Here is a 12,500-nt window from a genome sequence, read left to right as displayed (position 1 = left end):
GATGATGTAAATTCGCGTTCGAATTTGTTTTCTCTGTTGTACGATTATGGCTGAATAATGATGCTTTGTTGATGTAAAAAAACGACTTCCTTCTTATTCTGAGTTAACATCACCGATGGCCAAGCTAAAACGACATGTGGCACATTTGAAATAGGTCAACTCTAATTCTCTGAATGAATGAGTAATTAAAGAGCGTCCAGTGTAATTTGGTAGCCCCAAATAGCATATTCGATTATCGGCATGCATTTCATAGCAAACTGTTTTCAATATTAGATAATATGATGGATGAGGAGGAGGGTGACGATGCTCCTATGGAGGACCGTCCAGTTTTGTGACAACGTGATAAGGCTGACCTCTACGTTTCCATCCATGATGAATATTTGTTTGGGCTGATCAGATAAAGAAGACACTGTGATATCCGTATGAGACTGATATATATGAACACAATATATATATATATATATATATATATATATATATAGAGAGAGAGAGAGAGAGAGAGACAGGCAGACAGACAGACAGAGATAGGGAAACACAGAGACAGGCAGACAGAGACAACACAGACAGACAGAGACAGAGACGGACTGATACACAGAGAGCGACAGAGAGACAAAGACAGAGAAACACACACAGAGAGAGAGAAGAAAATACTTAGGGATACACACAGAGAGATCAAAACCCAACATGGAGACAAAGGTCAAAACCAAATATTTCAATGAAGTGTTCATTTCACGCGGAATAAAAAGGCAACGAAAACTACAGTCCAAACAATGATACACAAAACGGTTAGTTATCATAAAACTGAAGATTCAAAGTGATAGTTTTGAATGAAAATTTACCAAATAGCAACACGATTTTAAACACATAATGTTCTTGATACAAATACTTTGTTTCAGATACTTTATCAATGTCAATTTTAGTATACAGGTCTGGATATATTGTTTTCGAGACTGTCATGAACAAACAAACGAACAAAATCGCAAAGAGATCAACATCATCGCCCCCCCACCCCCCCTTGTTTTTTTTTAAATGTCACTGTTGCCGAAATCGGCATGATCAACGGCGAACACCGCCGCAGCGCTGGCTTGGACCGGGTGGTGGGTCAGGTTGTCGTAACAGGGATTACTGACACCCGTACCCGAACCGTCAGCTCCACTCTCCCCCTGCCCAGGTCCTCGTGTCTTGCTGAAGAATCTGACCACCCCGCCCTGACCGAACGACAAGGAAGAAGAGGAGGAGGAGGGCGGGGCTGTCCTGCTGTCCACCAGTTTCTGAACGTTGAGGGTGCTTCTGCGCCGACGGTAGAGGAAGAAGCCCACCCCGGCAGCGATCCCCAAGAGGAGGAGGAGGACGAGCGGAGTGACGATGGCGGCGGTGTGGTCTTCATCCCCCGCGTGTTTCTCCGTCTCTGGCTTGACTGTGGGAGGCACGTACACCCCTGGAAGTAGAAGAGAGAGCACTGGGTGAGTTAGAAGCTGAGGAAGTGGTGATGGTTTGTAGTGCGGTGTGGCAATGTGGGTGCGTGAGTTAGCGTGAAGTCGTACGATTACACAGCAGTGTTGCATTCTCTCTCTTGAACACTATACACACACATTGAATACACATACACGCAGGAAAAAAATCGTTACACAACACTGTTGTTTCCTCGTTTTTTAGGCACTAATTTTGTCCACAGACATAGGATTCTGCATGTCCGTCTTCATTTAAAGCAGTTACTGTCCAAATGGAAAGAGGTTTTTCCTATGAACTCACAAACCTTTCAGTTACACTCACTTAAAAATATTTTGAGACAAATTTCAAAGCAAATTTATGGTGGGCAAATAAAATTATTGACATAAATATCAACATCATGCAAGGGACTGTACCCAGGGTCAAGAAGACTTGGCAGAGAGAGGAAATGATGGGGGGTGGGGGTGGGGATAACATCAAGGCATGGACAAATCTGCCTCTCATCAGCACACTGAAGATTAGATTGCTGAGGACCGGACCTGATGGATGGGGACTCGTCAGGAAAACATCAACCAGCTGGACTTTTCTACCGGCAGCGGCTGAGTGGTGAAAAGAGTCGGGTGAGTTGTGCAGTGGTGTGCTGGTTTGTTCCCGTGCGTTTTTGTATAGTTTAGGCTTACTTCTAGTTATGGGGCCAAGTACGTCAGTGAGTTAACTAAGTATTCAACCTCTTCTTGTGCATGCAGTGGTTTAGGCCTACTTCTGGCAATGGTGGCCAAGTTCACTAGGTGAATATTCAAGCTCTTCGTTTGCGTCTGCATATGTGCAACAGCTTAAGCATACTACATGGCAATCAGGGTAAGTAAGTTATATCAGTAAGTCCACCACAAAACCTTCAAGTTCCCCCAATGTGGGTGCATTTGCTAAGTACTCACCAGAACAGAGTTTACCAAGTACTCACCAGAACAGACAGGTATGTTTGCCACCAGGTACTAACCAGAGCATACCTAAGGGGCAAAGGGCAATTAGGGGTCAAAGATCAAAGTGAGCCAGTACCCACAGTCCTTATACTACTCAAGTACTCACCGGAACAGACGGCGCCGGCATCACGGCTGTGGCCACAGTAGGACACCTGGAAGCCGTCAAAGCCACAGTCCTGAAGGCGGGTCTCCGTGCCATTGCAGCCCACCTGGCTCAGCCACACGTGGCCCCTCCCTCGACCGAACCTGTGTCCCAGTTTCAAGGTACTCAATTTGTGCACAGACATAGGAATCTGCATGTCCGTCTTCATTTGAATTAAAGCAGTTACTGTCTGTGTCTGTTAGTCGAACAAATCCAGTGTGATAAATAGAATTGTGCAACCAACAACCATCTACCGAAAGATCTAGTCATCAGCCCCATCCACATGTAATATGCAGCTTTTGTTTAAACGTGTGTGTGTGTGTGTGTGTGTGTGTGTGTGTGTGTGTGTGTGTGTGTGTGTGTATGTGCGTGTGTGTGCGTGTGTGTGCGTGTGTGTGTGTGTGTGTGTGTGTGTGTGTGTGTGTGTGTGTGTGTGTATGAGTATGCGCAAGTTTTTATATTGATATGCACTTGTATGAATCCTAAATTCTACTGTATCTGTGTTTGTGTATGATTTTCGGTTTATGTTCGTATCTTGTTATGCACTCCCCCCCCCAATATTCCTTGTGACCCCGGTACACTTGGTAATAAAGACATATTCTATTCTATTTTATTTATGTCCAGAAACGAACAGAAAGAGGTTTTTTACTATGAACTCGTAAACCTTTCAACTACACTCGCTAAAAAAATATTTCAAGACAAGATTTCAAAACAGAGTGCTGGGATGGGTTGCATGAGCGAACTCAGCAGAACTAAATTTGCTTTGCGTTATGAATGTTCCCAACTCCACGGTATATTCCATATACTTAGGAACATTCCTAACTCTAAGCACACTAAGCGCTGCAAAGGTCGCCCCATGCAACCCGGCCCTGGTGTGCGAAGAAACTGATTGGCCTGCATATAATATTTGTACAGTCTTATGTCATAAATTTTTAGATTTCGTGACAATAAAGTAATCTATTATTTTCTGTTCTGTTTGACAACCGATTAATAACTTATATTCCATTCTGTTCTATTTGACAATAAATTATTGTATTCAAATATATCCTATCATATTTATTTTGTTATAGCCACTGCCTTCACACAGACGCAAGCGAACAATATTATGTTCTATTCTGTTCTGTTCTGTTCCCTTCACTTTATATTCCAATCCTATTCCATCCCTCTTTATTCCATGTCACTGCGTTCCATTCTATTCAGACCTAAAACACCGCACTCGCACAGACAATCGCACGCGAACAAGCTCAATCCCAGCACTGCACGTGAGTCGCGCTTCCAACTGACCCAGCTCTTTTCACCGCTCTGCCAGTGGCAAAGCCCAGCTGGTTGCAGACCACCGTGGCATCCACGTCGTTCCAGCCGTCATCACAGACCGTGCCCCACTGGTTGGGTCCCTTCAGGAACACCTCCACACGTCCTGAGCTGTCGCTGTCTCCCTCCACCAGCCGGACCTCCGTGATGGCTGAGAAGGGCGTCGTCATTAGGGCAGTCAGACAACAGAAGAAGGAATATATGAAATTAAAGTTTACCACGGACACACAGACACAGACACACACACACACGCAGAGACAACCGAACACCGGGTTATTATATACTCACATTGTTTACATTAGTGAGTCAAAAATGTTAAGACTTATATACTGTCATATGAAGGTATCCTGGCCACATTGCAGTGGTATGGGCACGTGTCAATATCAGCAGGGCTTGCCAAGACATTCGTAACGATAATGATAAGGAGGAAGGTGACAGGATGCTTAGGATATTCATCTGCTAACACAGAGAGTCCGTGAGGGTCTGGGTTCGAATCCCGCTTTCACCCTTTGTGTCGAATTTGACTGGGAAAGAAAACTGAGCTTAGAGTCATTCAGGTGAGACGATAAACCGATATCCCGTGTGCAGCACACACTTTGCGCACTGAAAAATAATCCATGGCAACAAAAATGTTGTCCTCTGGCAAAATTCTGAAGTAGAAACCCACTGCACTCAAGGCCTGACAAAGCGCGTTGGGTTACGCTGTTGGTAAGGCATCTGCCTGGCAGATGTGGTGTAGCATTTAAGGATTTGTCTGAACGCAGTGACTGAAACTGAAACTTGCCAAGACAATATTGCAAGACATGGTGCAAGGAAGGATAAAGAGAGGCAGACAGAAAAAAAAGAGATGGGAGGACAACATCCCTGGATGGACAGGAACGGCACTGAATGACACCCTGAGAGAGAGAGTCGAGGAGGAGGGAGAAATGGAGACAGCTGGTTGTCAGGTCATCAGTGCTGCCTCTGAGGTCGTTAGACTACGGGACAGAAGAACAATTACATAACAGTCAAACCATTACTGAACTGGGCCCGAGTCTTACTGTCCTATGCAGTATATTGCAATGAAAGAAAATACCAGCGCTTACCTGAAAGCATTGTATTGTATTGCATTGTAGTGTAGTGTAGTGTAGTGTAGTGTAGAATAGAGTGGTGTGGTGTAGTGTAGTGTAGCGTAGCGTTGTGTAGTGTAGTGTAGTGTGGTGTGGTGTGGTGTGGTGTGTAGTGTAGTGTAGTGTAGAGTGGTGTGGTGTCGTGTAGCGTGGTGTGGTGTGGTGTGGTGTGGTGTAGCGTCCTGTCCTGTAGATATACTATCCTTTATTGTACTCTAATGCTATGAAGACAGCTGTACATTTATCTCTTACACTGGACATTAATCACAGTCATGGTGCATGATATTTCGGAACATAATGGCAAACAGTAGAAACCCACTAAGTCCTGCATTGCACTTTATTTATTGCAGTACACTGTACTGAACATAAATCACTTATTTTAGACAATCACCACATCGCGTCGTCTCGAAAGTGGAGTGGTGGCCTAGCTATAACGCGTTCGCCTGGAAAACCAAACTGAAAGAAACTGAGCATGCGTGATCGAATTCTTCACTAGCCGGAATTTTCTCCTTTCTCCACTGGACCCTGAGTGGTGGTCATTCAGTTTTTCAGTTTTCAGTAGCTCAAGGAGGCGTCACTGCGTTCGGACAAATCCATATACGCTACACCACATCTGCCAAGCAGATGCCCGACCAGCAGCGTAACCCAACGCGCTTAGTCAGGCCTTGAGAAAAAAAAAGAAAAAAAGAAAAAAAAGGTGAATAAATAATAGATAAAAATGTAGGTTGGCCCACATGGGGGACGAACCCAAGACTTCCGCGTTATCAGCACGGCGCTCTAACCAACTGAGCTAATGGGCCACCACAAAAAAACCCGTCGCCGACAGCAAGAGAAGGGAGGGGGGTGGGGGTGGGGGGTATGACTATGAGAGACATGTGCAGAGAAAATTGTATGTGTTTTTGCTTCCAGATATATAAGATCAAATTTTACTATGGTGGTCATTCACTGGGATGTAACAATAAATCGAGGTCCCGTACACAGCGTACTCTAATCACACAACAACAAAAGCTACAAAAGTGTTGTCGCTGGCAAAATTCTGCAGAAAAAAATCTTTCTTGACAGTAGTAAAACAAACATACATTTGCAGACAGGGGGAAAAAAAGATCGGGCTGCACTGTCAACACGCTCTCCACGGGGACAGCAAGCTGAATTTCACACAGAAAAATCTGTTGTGACAGTAAACATTGAATAAATAAATAAATAATCATAATATCAATAATAACATAATCATAATAATCGTAATAATGATGATGATGATAATGATAATAAAAATAATCATCATTACTGAAACAATAATAGTACTGTTATCAATAACAATAACAATATAATAATGATAACAAGAACAATGATGATAATAATAAGGATAGCAACAACAATGATAATCATAATGATGATGATGATGATAACAACAACAACAATAACAATAAAAATAATAACAACAACAACAACAATGATACCCTTAATAATACTAATACTATTGGCAAACGAACGACAACCCTGACCCCACTCACCCAGTTCCTCCTGGAAACACTGGACTGAAAACGGACCGTCCCGGGTCCGGCACCTCCACCCAGTATAGAAACCAGGCGGCATGTTGAAGCCCTGGGAAGAACACTCCGGGATGCCACTCTCGTTCCCCAGGCAAGCCACGGCGGACAGCCAGGTAGGCTGGCTAAAACTCGGCAGATACCTGCAACAAAACAGAGTGGAGACTGAGCGTGAAGGTTCAGAAGAAGAAGAAGAAGCAGAAGATGAAGAAGAAGAAGAAGAAGAAGAAGAAGCAGAAGACGAAGCAGAAGATGAAGAAGAAGATGAAGAATAATAATAATAAGAAGAAGAAGAAGCAGAAGATGAAGAAGACGAAGAAGAAGAAGTAGAAGAAGAAGAAGAAGAAGCAGAAGTGGAAGAAGAAGAAGGAGAAGAAGACAAAGAAACAGAAGAAGACGAACAAGAAGAAGCAAAAGATGAAGATGAAGAAGAGGTTCTTGAGGAAAGAGTGGCAATACACAACCACACTGGCCTATTTCTTTCACAAACAACAACAACAATCATCGTCGTCATCATGATCATCGAAAAAATATGAAAAAGACAGAAAACATACAACATACACAGTACTCATCTCTACAAACACACACACCCATTACCTCCCCCCCTCCCCCTTCCCCCTCCCCCCCCCCCCCACGTGTTTTTTTTTTTGTTTTTTTGTTTTTTTGTTTCTTTTGTTTTTGTTTTTTGTTTGTTTGTTTGTTGTGTGGTCATTTGCATCTTCATTATATGAAGTTTGTATCAACATTATGTACATGTGCATGTTTAAATGTGTATGTGAATGTCATGTCCTTACTTCTTTTTTACTTTGTGAATATTTTGATTTATTGTTTTCATTTTCTCTTTGCCCTGAGGGCTGGATGAAAAAAAAGCACATGTATGCTTATTCCACTTCCCTCAATATAAAAACCCAAAAAACCAAAAAACACCAAAAAAAACAGAAAGAGAGAGATAGAGAGTGAAAGAGAGAGAGAAGGAAGAAGAGAGAGGGCGGGCGGGAGAGAGAGAGAGAGAGAGAGAGAGAGAGAGAGAGAGAGACAGAGACAGAGAGACAGAGAGACAGAGACAGAGAGACAGAGACAGACAGACAGAGAGAAAGAAAGAGAGAGAGAGAGAGAGAGAGAGAGAGAGAGAGAGAGAGAGAGAACCTATTAAGACATTTAAGAGGATAAAATCGACAATCGATAACAAATCGACAAGTCAACAATCGATAACAAGTCTTGAGATTAACAGTGAAGAAAAGAAAAGAAAAGAAAAGAAAAGACAGACCTAATTCCAGTCACTGCCAGTCCACCCCCGAAGCCCAGAGACTTGCAGGCCACCCGGGCCGCTTTGTTGTTGCCGGAGAAGGAACAGAAGTATCCGTACTGACCCATGTACTTCATCTCCACCCGGCCACGGCTTGGGTCCGAACTGTCGCCGGTCAGTCGGTACGATATGCCATCTGCGGAGTGAGGACAAAAACGTGAACTAACAACAACGACAACAAAAGAAATAAGAGCAAGTATGCCCGTGTATATGCCCTCTCTCTCTCTCTCTCTCTCTCTCTCCCCCTCTCTCTCATCTCTGTCTGTCTCTCTCCCTCTCTCTCTCGTCCTCTGCCTGTTTGTCTGTCTCTCCCTTTCTCTCTCTCTCTGTGTATCTGTCATTCTGTCTGTCTGTCTCTGTCTTTCTGTCTGTGTGTCTGTCTGTCAGTCTCTCTCTCTCCCTCTCTCTCTCTCTCATCCTCTGTCTGTCTGTCTGTATCCGTCTCTCTCCCATTTCGTAACACAATACAATACGATATAATACGATACGATACGATACAATACAACACAACACAATACGACATAATACAACATAATGCAATGCACTACAATACAATACGACATAATACAATGCAATGCAATACAATACAATACGACACAATGCAACGCAATGCAATACAACACAATACAATACAATACAACACAATGCAATACAACACAACGCAATACAACACAATACAATACAACACAACACAATACAGTACAACCCAGCAGTGTGTCCAGAGGTGACTGACCCGTGTCATTGTAGCACAGCAGTCCGGCCCGGGGAGCGTAGAAGTCACACCAGGCAGAGGTCACTGGGACACGGGGACACTGGTCCAGGCTGTTTTCTGTTCCCCGGCACTTCAGGTCGGAGGTCAGGATGGGCTGGAAACCAAAAAACAACAGTCATCACCAGCGTTATTATGTTCAGTTCGGTTCTGGTAACTACTCAAGGAGGCGTCACTGTGTCTGAACAAATCCGTTTACGCCACACCACAAATGCCTGACCATTAGTCACCTGAGCAGATGCCTGACCATTAATCATCTTAGCAGATGCCTGGCCATTAATCATCTGAGCAGATGCCTGGCCATTAATTGTTCATTTCTTTGTTGGATCCCATTGTTTCGTTTTGATCGTTTCACTTATTTTGTTCGAGGAATTAATATTTCATTTTCGTATGTGTTCACAGATTTGACATAATTTTTTTTTATTGAAGGGTGTGTTGTTTTTTTTTTACCGTCGCTGCTTTATTGTGAAACACACACACACACACACACACACACACACACACACACACACACACACACACACACACACAGAGGAGAGAGAGAGAGGGGGGAGAGAGCGAGAGAGAGAGAGAAAATGGGATAAAGAGAGCGAGAATGAGAGATAGAGAGAGAAAGATAAATACAGAGACAGACAGAGACAGACAGAATGAGAGAGGCAGAGAGAGACATAGAGGATGGGACCACAAAAAAAAACAACCAGTACCTGTTGGTAGGAGTTATTGTGGGGTGTGTACTTCACTCCCCCAGTGAAGCCCAGCTGTCTGCAGGCCACAGAGACAGTGCTGGTGTCCATGGTGCGGGCACACACAGCTCCCCACACACCGTCCACCTGGTACTCCAGGTAACCGTGACTGGAATCCGAGGGCTTGTCACGCACGATGCGCACGTTGGGGGCTGGAACAAAAGATGCGGATAACCATAAAACGAGACCCCAGTTTTGTCACGTGTCACATGTACCGCCTGGAGCTGGAACACAAACATGGATCACGCAAATGTTGGTGAGCAAGAGTTTCAGAAAAAACAACAACACAAAAACAACGTTTCACTTTTCTGTTGTGAAAAAGCAGTGTTGGCGAATTTCCAAAGCACTCTTCGCGCCAGCCATCAAGATATAAATAGTTTTCATTAAAAATAAAAAGTGAGTAAAAACATAATCTGTGCTTAACAGTCTTAAACACTGGACAATTTTATTTTTTTTAAAACACTAAAAAAAAATTTTTTTAAATAAAAACCCACAAGAAAACACTCAACTGTTAACTTACTTTCTTCAATGATGGCGTCATTTCTGCAGAAGACAGACGCATATTTCTGGGACTTGCAGACAGAGGTCTCAAACGTACAGGTGCTGAAGTCCGTTTCAGTCCCCCGACACTGAACTTTGGATATCGTGATGTTGGCGTCCACCTTGCCAAACTTGCTGCCCTTGATGAAGGTGCCAAAGTGGAACCCTAGCTCTCGGCAGACCACCTGGGCTGCTGTATGGTCCAGTCCACTGTCACAGATGAGGTTCCACTGGTTCCGGCGATGGACCATTACAGCTCCCATGTGGGCCTCGTAGCCAAGGTTCAGCTTTACTGTTCAGATAAATGCAAAAACAAGATATATGTCAATATGAAGAAAGAATGTTCCATGCTCTGTTGAATGTACAACGTTCTGATCGTGTTTATTAACAGCCTTTCGACGCCCTGCACATTTGCAGAACTTGAACGCATCCTCTGATTTCTCCTTAAAAAAAACCAAAAAACCCCCAGCCTTTCGATACATGTGCGTATAAAGGATATGTTGATTTGTATTGGATACACAAAGGAAATGTTCGTACAAAAAGTTTGCCATGTGTTAAAACTGGCAATGTTTAAGGTTCTCCAACTGAAAACGCGCACTTGCATGATTCGCTCAGTTGAAAACTGTGGAACAGTATTCTTTACCAAAGGATCACTTTAAAAAGAAACCAAAACCCCAACAGATTAAAAACCTATGCAAATATCAACACAGATCTGTAATAGGTTTTTAGCATCAACAGACCTTTTGACATCATACACTTAGTCATTCAGGCATGAACAAGATCTGACAAATAATCAATTTAATTAAATACAGTAATAGCCCATGTTTAGAAATAAAGACATCTTCGACCTTAAAAACACATTCTCCTGAACTCACATAAGTGTTACCTTATTAAAACATATTTCAAATAGCAGGGCAAACGAAGTGTTAATTCTTCTCAGACCCTCACATTTATCCACGCAGGAGACGTAGGCATCATTGTTGTGCGAGGAACAGCCATAGGAGTAGTACCCATCATCCACAGGGGCGTCACTGAAGCCATCGTGAGAACACTGGTGCAGTGAACTTTCCGTCCCTTGACACCTCAGATAACTGAGCCACATGGGGCCCGAACCTCTGGTGCCAAAGGTGTTCCGGATGGAGTAACCGTCACTGTAGCCTTGGTTCCGGCAGAACACCCTGGCCTCTCTGTCGTCCCAGAAATACTTGCAGACTGTCCCCCACACCCCTCCAACAGAGATCTCCACCCGACCTTCGTTGGCCTTGGGGACGTCTGAAGACAGGCGGTACTGGATACCTGAAACAGGTAACTCAATGTGAAATAACAGAAAAGAGGATGGGGTACGAGGAGAAAGTATTCACTGAACATGAATCTTAAAGGAGAGAAAGGAGAAATATAATACAAGACTTTCACACGGATACAAAGTGGTTACCACTACACTGTCACCAAAAATGCCCCTTCCAATACAAGCGTAATGAAGTGATGAACGCAATCATTAAGATTTTATGTATGTATGATAGTCTGTCGTGTCCGTCTATGACCATCAGAACAGAAGAGGAGGCAAATGCTATTCAAACTATCCGGGCCATAACTTCATTAAAGTGGAGAGTGTCTTGCCCAAGTTACATCCCCACTCTCTCGGCCAAGAGTCAGAATGGGAACTCATCAGCTCACCACTGTCATTGAAGCACACCGCCCCAGCCAGGTCAGCCTTGCTGCAGTTCCCCAGATGAAGGCGGTCGTTAAACGGACAGTCCTCCAGACTGGTCTCGTTGCCCGTGCAGTTCACACCGCTCACCCAGAAAGGGCCACGATACCGGAAGTACTCGGCGTCGTCCTGGGAGAAGTGGAAGGCGATTCCATCCGGGTGACCCTTGGATCTGCACAGGACCTTGGCGTCACTGTCGTCCCAGCCGTTGTTGCACACGCGTCCTGTGACGTTCATGTGAGTCACCGCCACCACGCCACTGGTTCTGGTGCTGTCCACAAAGTCGAACGAGTAGGCTGCACACAAAAAGAAAAAAATCACCAAAGCTTAAGAATCTGGACAAAAGTGATGTCATGTACATTACTGACATCATTATATCAGAAAGTCCTGAAATATACAACAGCTACAAGAAGTCTATCGAACTACAAACTCTAAACCAAGATGGTCAGAGCAGGGTGATTATACACTCGATGCACCATGTATTAAATAGACAGACACAAGCCAATAAATCAATCTTGGGTCTTGAGCAAAAAAACGGAAAGGAAAAAAAAGGAAAAATCATATGGATAATAAACCAGTCTTGAGTTTAAAAAAAGCAAAGAAACAAAAACATACAAACAACCTTACATGTAATAAACCAGACTTTAGTCTTAGGTAAAAAAAAAAAAAAAAAAAATAAAAAGCAGCGGAAACGTACAGAAAATCAACCAGCCTTGCGTTTAGAATAAGAAAAAAAAAACGTGCAAAAAAAACCCCAACTTACTCTCGTTGACGCGGTCAGTGGACCTGAAACACACAACGGAAGCGTAATTCCCCGAGGCGCAGCTGCTGTTGGCGTGGATGCACTCTGTGGACGACCGCTCCTGGCCTTCGCAATGCATGGTGTGGTTGAGGTG

The 12,500-nt window shown here is 43.8% G+C and overlaps 1 protein-coding gene across 1 annotated transcript in view; it reads right to left on the bottom strand.

The window, feature by feature from the left end:
* Positions 1-571: 571 nt before the first annotated feature.
* Positions 572-12,500, bottom strand: part of LOC143297078 (scavenger receptor cysteine-rich domain-containing protein DMBT1-like) — a 38,276-nt gene continuing 26,347 nt past the window's right edge. Inside the window, exons 17-27 of the mRNA XM_076609250.1 lie at positions 12,368-12,500; positions 11,571-11,900; positions 10,845-11,192; positions 9,877-10,188; positions 9,318-9,508; positions 8,578-8,710; positions 7,806-7,980; positions 6,503-6,681; positions 3,856-4,033; positions 2,536-2,675; positions 572-1,438 (exon numbers count right to left, since the gene is read on the bottom strand). The exon at positions 12,368-12,500 is cut by the window's right edge and continues 94 nt beyond it. Coding sequence (XP_076465365.1) covers positions 1,026-1,438; positions 2,536-2,675; positions 3,856-4,033; positions 6,503-6,681; positions 7,806-7,980; positions 8,578-8,710; positions 9,318-9,508; positions 9,877-10,188; positions 10,845-11,192; positions 11,571-11,900; positions 12,368-12,500 — 2,532 coding nt within the window. The 3' untranslated portion in view covers positions 572-1,025. The remainder of the gene's footprint in view (positions 1,439-2,535; positions 2,676-3,855; positions 4,034-6,502; positions 6,682-7,805; positions 7,981-8,577; positions 8,711-9,317; positions 9,509-9,876; positions 10,189-10,844; positions 11,193-11,570; positions 11,901-12,367) is intronic.

The sequence above is a fragment of the Babylonia areolata genome, chromosome 22, assembly GCF_041734735.1.
Source record: "Babylonia areolata isolate BAREFJ2019XMU chromosome 22, ASM4173473v1, whole genome shotgun sequence".
NCBI lineage: Eukaryota > Metazoa > Mollusca > Gastropoda > Neogastropoda > Buccinidae > Babylonia > Babylonia areolata.
Note: the sequence above shows the minus strand (reverse complement) of the source record. Positions and strands in the feature narration are given on the sequence as shown.